Here is a 7,664-nt window from a genome sequence, read left to right on the forward strand (position 1 = left end):
TTATCTCATATGGGCCTGTAGTTGTTGACCTACTACTTTCAGATTAGTACTGAGTACATAGATTACTTGCTTTTCCATTCTTGAGATACTCTGCTGAGGAGAACGTTCTCCAAATCCATCTGCGTAAATACAAAAGATGTAAAGTCTCCATCTTTTGATGGGTGAATAATATTCCATGGTATACATATACCCACAGTTTATTAATCCACTCATGGATTGATAGGCACTTGGGTTGTTTCCACATCATGGCGATTTGGAATCAAGTTGCTATAAACCTTAGAGTGCCAATGTTCTTATGGTAAAATGATTTTTTTTCTTTTGGTTAGATACCTAGTAATGAGATTGTGGGATCAAATGGGAGGTCTACTTTTAGTTCTTTGAGGTTTCTCTGCACTTCCTTCCAAAAAGGCTGTATGACTTTGCAGTCCCACCAACAGTATGCATTTGTTCTTAAGTTCATTACAAATGTGAACAGTGAGAATCACTCCTATTGTTTCCAGATTAAAATATTCTTGAATCACTAATGCGTTAACTTCATCATTTTATTTTTTTAGTTATATAAATGTCTATCATATTTCTGAGATTAGGCTCTCATTCAGTAAACAAACCACGTTATTCATCTTTATATATCATAGTTATTGGCACACTTAGCATGGAATAGAATCTTACAGGTCTAAAAACCCATGTTCACATGAACAAAAATCTTTGAGTGTAACCTGAATTTTCTTCTTTGTTAACAGGACGTGAAGTTCCAGGCATGACTACCAGAAACCACACTGGTGTCAGACACACAGTCTTCCGTTTGCTGGGCATTCCTGGCCTAGAAGACCAGCACATGTGGATTTCCATCCCCTTCTTTGTTTCATATGTTACTTCCTTGCTTGGAAACAGCCTGCTCATTTTCATTATCCTCATGAAGCGCAGCCTCCATGAGCCCATGTACCTCTTCCTCTGCATGCTGGCTGGAGCAGACATTGTCCTCTCCACATCCATGGTCCCACAGGCCTTGGCCATCTTCTGGTTCCGTGCTGAGGAGATCTCCCTGGATTGCTGCATCATTCAGCTCTTCTTCATCCACTCCACCTTCATCTTTGAGTCAGGCATCTTGCTGGTGATGGCGTTTGACCGCTACATTGCCATTTGCTACCCACTGAGGTACACCACTATTCTTACGAATTCTGTGATTGGGAAAATTGGTGTAACCATCTTTCTCAGAAGTTATGGCACAATTTTTCCCATAATATTTTTAATAAAAAGACTCACATTCTGCAAAGGCAATATTCTCCCAAACACTTGTTGTAACCACATTGTCTTGGCCAAAGTTTCCTGTGATGACATCAGTGTAAATATCTGGTATGGCTTTTTTGTCCTAATGTCAACAGTGGTCTTAGATTCTGTGCTGATTTTTATTTCATATGTGGTGATTCTCTGTGCTGTCTTCCACATCCCTTCCCAAAATGCTCGCCACAAAGCTCTCAACACTTGTGGCTCCCATGTCTGTGTGATCATCCTCTTTTATGGGCCTGGCATCTTCTCAGTCCTTGCACAGCGTTTTGGGCATCACATCTTACCCCATGTCCAAGTTCTGCTGGCCAGCGTCTGCTTTCTGGCTCCACCTTTGCTGAATCCCATCATTTATGGGGTCAAGACCAAACAGATTCGGGACCAAGTGGTACACGTGTTGTTTACAAAGTAGAGACAATTTTGATGTTGGAAGCTGACATTCTTTTTCCTTAGCAATTTTTCTCAAGTATGTGGTGATCTTTATTGTCACTATATGGCAGCAGGCAAGAAACCAGTACATGACTAAAGGTGTTGCTATTCCTAGAGCATTTGCATCAGTGAGGTTTGGTACATGTTTCTTCAAAGCTGCTAATATGTCCTTAAATATCTGTGTTGAGGGCTTAATTCACTTGTACAATAAACAAGTAGATCCAGTAGCCTTTCTAAGTCTCTCTTGCTCTATAACCCTGAAGAATTGGGTGAGATAAATCTAAGTCAGTGGGAATAATGCTGAATAAGTCTTTCCTATTGTGTTTTACGGTTTGAACAGCTTTAGTCCAGTGGGCTTAGAGCTTAGAACTTTCTTCTGTTATGTCCTCTGTGTCTTCAAGTTTCAAATTTTTCCTTTTTTCTTTTTGTCTAGGGTATTGTGGCATGATCACTGTAACCTCAAACTCCTGGGCTGAAGTTGTCTTCTTGCCTCAGCCTCCCAAGTAGCTAGGATTTTGATGTGTGCTACCATTATTGGCTAAATATCTTATTTTTTATTTTTAGTGGAAATAGTGTCCCTCTAGAATAGTGCTAGAATTACGGGCATGAGCCACCATGACTGGCCAAGTTTTTGCTCTTTATAGTTAATTCCCATTGCTATTTCTCTAATGTAAAAGCACAATAATATGAAACAAAAATTTTAAAATAATCCTTGTCTTTAGCTACTACTTCATTTCTCTTTTCCATCCAGAAGAAAGCACCTTGAATAGTAGATCTTCACGCAGGCATCAAAATTTGCCCTCACTTCTCTTGTCCTTCTTCCACTTCCACCCACACCATGTTATTAAAACTTCACTTGGCCTTTTTTCTTTTGAGTTTATCTTTGTGCTTATTCCAACTTCTATATGAAATATGGGAATTGAGAAGAATGTGTTTTGACTCCATCCAGGTTATTTCAAAAGTATCTCAAGAATGGGAAACAAGAATCCAATGTACTTAATACTAATATGAAGCCAGTAGTTGATCTAACACATGCTCATATAACAGAAAAACTCAAATCAATTCAAGGTGTGAGGCAGAGGAATGAGGTAGCTGGGAGAGCGGAAAGGGAGGGGGATGGCTGTTCTCCCACTTCATGGGTACAGTATTAAGGTATATGATACAGCTCTTAGAGGTAGGACACAATTATAAAAGGCACTCTACCTAAAAATGCAATCATTATAACTTAATTTTTTGTATCCTCAAATTAAGCTGAAATAATAAAAGAAATTATTTTTAAAAAGAAATATAGATGCCAAGAAGAAAGCACTATCTTTTTCTTTCTTTCTTTCTTTTTGAGGTACATAAGCTCTACAAGCTTTCTTGAGCTATATAATTAAATAAGGCCAGCTTGGGATAACTATTTAAATGGCATTTTCTGAAGCATCTTCCTCATCAATTTTTAGGAAAAATTACTTATTTATATTAATTTAATAATAAATTTCACACTTTCGAATTAATGGTCAAAATTTATCCTTACCTTTATTCAATATAATAACAGCATTTTCATAGTTCTCCATTGAAAGTATTTCCTCACTCCACTTTCCTTGTATTCCTATGGTCTTTCTGGATGTCTACTTAGGCTTCTTTGGTGTGTTTTCCTCATCTTTTTAACTTAAATTCATGGGGCTTGGCCCTTGAACCCCTACTCTTCTCCATCTACATTTGATCTCTAATCTCATCCATTTTTATGGAATTAAATCCATCACTATTCTGGGTCCTTCCAAATGTGTATCTCCAGGATCTAATTACATCCACAGAGGCATATTTCTAATTTGTGTTTAACACCTCTATTTGCATACCTAATAGGCATCTCAAATGTAGTATATATGAAATAAAACTTATTCCTTGACTCTAAACTTCACAACCTTCCTCTTATTATTTAAAGAAATTTTTATTTTCTAATTTGTTCAGGCCCATCCTCAGTTCTTCTCTCTCTCAAACACAACATCACTCAGTATCTTCATACTGGGCTCCCTCTTTATGCCTTTGCACTTTCCACACACAAAACATATTTTCGTTCTATAGATGATAAAGACAATAAAAGGAACCAAAAAGAAAATGGAAAGACAGAACCAAAAGCCAGACACAAGATATGTAGAGTATAGAAAGGATATAGCGGAACTTAAGGAAATGAAGGAGACAATCAAGGAATATAAAGATGCAATGGAAAGTATCAAAAGTATGTTAGACCACGGAGAATAAAGAACCTCAGAATTAGAGGATGAAGTTTTCAAGTTAACCAAGGTAGTTAAAGAGGCAGAAAAAGAGAGAAAGAACAGGCACTTAGAGAACTATAAGACTTTATGAAGCATTTAAGAATATGAATAATAAGGATTCAGGAAGGGGAAGAAGATTGTACTAAAAGAATGGAAGCCCTACTGGAGAATATCATAATTGAAAACTTCCCAAGTTTTACTAAAGACTGTGACACACTTCTTTCAGATGGATATCAAATACTGGGTAATTACAACTCATAAAAAAGCTTCTCCAAGACACATTGTGATGAACCTGTCAAAAGTCAAGACCTAAGAAAAAGGGGCGGGGGGCGGAGCCAAGATGGCGGACTGCAGCCAGGTTTTACAGAAGCTCCCATCCAGAGGAAGGCTTAAAGGACAGAAATTTAGCAAGAGAGCTGATGGTTTGGAATGGAGCCAAGAGAGAAGATTGAAGAGCGCACTTCAACCTTCCTGAGGTGAGCTGTGACCCCAAAAATAAAATCAAAAAGTACAAAATCCACCACCAAGCAGATAGGAGTCCCCTCCCCCACAAGAAGGGCTTGCAGTTTACTCCATGCAAACAAGTGAGCAGAGTTCAAACATCCCACTCTATCCCATAGGAGAGACTCCCTAAAAACTGGACTTCCTACCCCTGCTGGCATGCCACGGCACCTGCAACATTGAACTCCAAGGATTCCCCTCCCCACCCTGAGATCTGGAGGTTTGTTACCTACAGAGTCCAGATTCTTAGGCATCTTCTTGAGAGAAGTGGAGGAGGAAAGGGCTGGTGCTACTCTGTGCTGACTGTGGCACAGGAGTGAGGAGAAGAAAGTTGGCTCGGAGGAAGTCATACAGCAACAGCGGCATCCTGAGCTGCAAACTGATGCCCTTCTAGATAGGCGAGCCCCGTCTCTCTGGCCAACCAGAGGTTCTGGACAACAGCCACAGGCCCACACACAGGCTGAAAGGACTTGGTAACTTTTGTAAGTAAAGAGACCATTAGCACCAGCCCTCATAGGAATCTCTGAAGGTGATGAAGTTGTTTCACAAAACACAGACCCTCTTCTGTATGAAATTATGAAAGAGAACTTTCCAGACATGCCAAGAGATTCTGAAATTCAGATTGCAGACAGCTTCAGAACCCCAGCACAACTCAACCTGAATAAGACAGCCCCCAGACACATCATAATGAACTTCATAATTAACTTTCAGTTAATATGAAAGAGAAAATCTTGAAAGAAGCAAGACATAAGAAAACCATAAACTACAAGGGGAAGAATATTAGAATAACTGCAAATCTCTCTGCCAAAACATTTCAGGCAAGAACAGGGTAGTCATTGACATTTAATCTCTTAGAAAAAAATAACTTTCAGCCCAGGATCCTGTATCCAGGTAAACTGAGTTTCATTTATGATGGAGAAATTAAATACTTTAATGATATTGAAGAAATCATTAGAATTGAAGCAATTGAAGAAATTCTTCATTAGCATTGAAGAAATTTGCCATAACTAAACCAGCTCTCCAGGATATTCTCAGACCTATTCTCCATAATGACCAGTGCAATCTTCCACCACAAAAGTAAACTAATTAGGGGCGGAGCAAAGATGACAGACTACAGCCAGCTTTTTACAGAAGATCCCGTCCAGAAGAAGGCTTAAAGGACAAAAGATTAGCAAGTTAGCTGATGGTTTGGAACACAGCCAAGAGAGAAGATTGAAGAGTGTACTTCAACATTTCTGAGGCGAGCTACTACCCCCAAAATACGACTAAAAGGTACAAAATCCACCACCAAGTGGACGGGAGTCCCTCTCCTACAACAAAGGCTCCCAGTTTACTCCATGCAAACAAGCGAGCAGAGTTCAAACTTTCTCCCACTCTATCCCACGGGAGAGACCCCCTAAAAACTGGACCTCCTACCCCTGCTGGCACGCCACAGCACCCTCCGGCCAGGCATGAAACTGTAAAACTGTATAAAACTGTATATATTCCCCACCTGCAACATTGAACTCCGAGAAGTCTCCACCCACCCACCCACTCCAAGGTCTGGAGGTTTGTTACTTAATGGAATCCAGATTCTTGGGCATCTCCTTGAGAGAAGTGGAGGGGGAAGGGGCTGGTGCTGCCACAGGCAAAATGCAGAGAACTTTCATAAGTAAAGCACCAGCCCTCAGGGTCTAATCCCCCTGAGACAAAGGCAGTGGGTGGGCAGAGGCTAGAATTGACACCTGTTTGTAAATTGCTATTTGTCTGCTGCCCAGAGTTGAATGCAAGGACATGCAGAGAAATCTAGCTGGACAGAAGCCTAATTTAAAAACACAAGGCCTCCCTGCCAAACTCAGATTTCTGGCTGATTTTGCCAGTCATAAACCCCAGGAGCAGTGGCCTACTGGAGTGAATAGGGTCACAGACCTGAGGGATTACGAGTGACTGGGTGCAAGGTGGGGAAGGAGGTATTAACTTTCCCAGACTAAGCCATTTGCTGGGTGGGTTCCTTTGCCCTCATGGAGCAGACAGGCCCAAAACTGCTTGCTAGAGTCACAGCCTCACAGGCAGAGGAGATCCCTGCCCCAGGCTCCAGCTCTAGGCAGGCCGAGAACTGCTTACAAGTGCCATGGGCATCCCATGGGCAGTGGCGGAGGAGACCTCTGTTCCAGGTGGACTCAAAACAGCTTGCTAGAGACACGCACAGCCCATGGGGGCCAGGGGCCTAGAACTGCTTGCTAGAGCCACATGCACCCTGCAGGTGGTGGTAGAGGGGTCTACCACTCTGGGTGGGCCCAGAACTGTTTGCTAGAGCCACATATGTCCCACGGATGGAGGTGGGGGAGTTCCCCACTCCAGGCTCCCTCACTGGCAGGGCACAGATTGGCTTGTTAGTGCCACATGCGTACAATGGGTGATGGTGAAGGAGTCCTCCGCTCCCCCCGCAACTACTCTGGCAGGGCTGAACGAGGACTGATCTGGTCACTTGCGTACCCTGCACTGCCGCTGCCATTCCCCCTTCCCCCACTGCCCCAGGGTGCTGAACTAGGACTGATCTAGCTACTAGCTATCTAGCTACTACAGTTCCCCTGTTCCACTAGTTGCCACAGAGGGGTCGAACTAGGACTGATACGGCTGCTGCTGGTCTCCTGCCCCCCTGTCACCCTGGCAGGTGGAACGAGGTTTAAGCCGGCCATGCACACTCCTGTGCAGCTGCTACAGTTCAAATAACCAGAGTAGATCAACTCCTCCAAGGGAAAATGGGGCAGACACAATTGAAGACTCCATCCACAAGCAAATGGCTGGAATGTCAGAAATCAAGTTCAGAATGTGCATAGCAAATAACATTAACAGAATGGAAGAAAGGAAGAATTAGGAGTTCAAAAAATTATTCAAAAGATTTCTCAAGAAATTATTCAAAAGATGTCTCAACAACTCAACGATTTCAAAGATAAAATGATCAAAGATTTTGAAATACTGAGACAAGAGGTTGCAGCCCTCAAGGACCTGAAAGACATGGTGGAATCCATCCATAACAGAGTGGGACAGGCAGAAGAAAGAATCTCTGATTTTGAAGTCAAAGTTTTGAAGAAGGCCAGGAGTGCAAAGATCAAAAGAAATGGAGAGCAAAAACAGATTTCACTCTCAGAGAACTCTTGGATAATTCGAAGAAAACTAATATTCGCCTTATAGGAATCCCTGAAGGTGATG

At 41.8% G+C, this 7,664-nt stretch overlaps 1 protein-coding gene across 1 annotated transcript; it reads left to right on the forward strand.

The window, feature by feature from the left end:
* Nucleotides 1-757: 757 nt before the first annotated feature.
* LOC100954441 (olfactory receptor 52B4-like) lies at nucleotides 758-1,696 on the forward strand. Its single transcript, XM_003781377.1, has one exon. The coding sequence runs from the start codon at nucleotides 758-760 to the stop codon at nucleotides 1,694-1,696; it is 939 nt and encodes a 312-aa protein (XP_003781425.1).
* Nucleotides 1,697-7,664: the final 5,968 nt, after the last annotated feature.

This window comes from Otolemur garnettii, unplaced genomic scaffold (assembly GCF_000181295.1).
Source record: "Otolemur garnettii isolate 467f Iridium unplaced genomic scaffold, OtoGar3 scaffold00001, whole genome shotgun sequence".
Classification (NCBI taxonomy): Eukaryota; Metazoa; Chordata; class Mammalia; order Primates; family Galagidae; genus Otolemur; species Otolemur garnettii.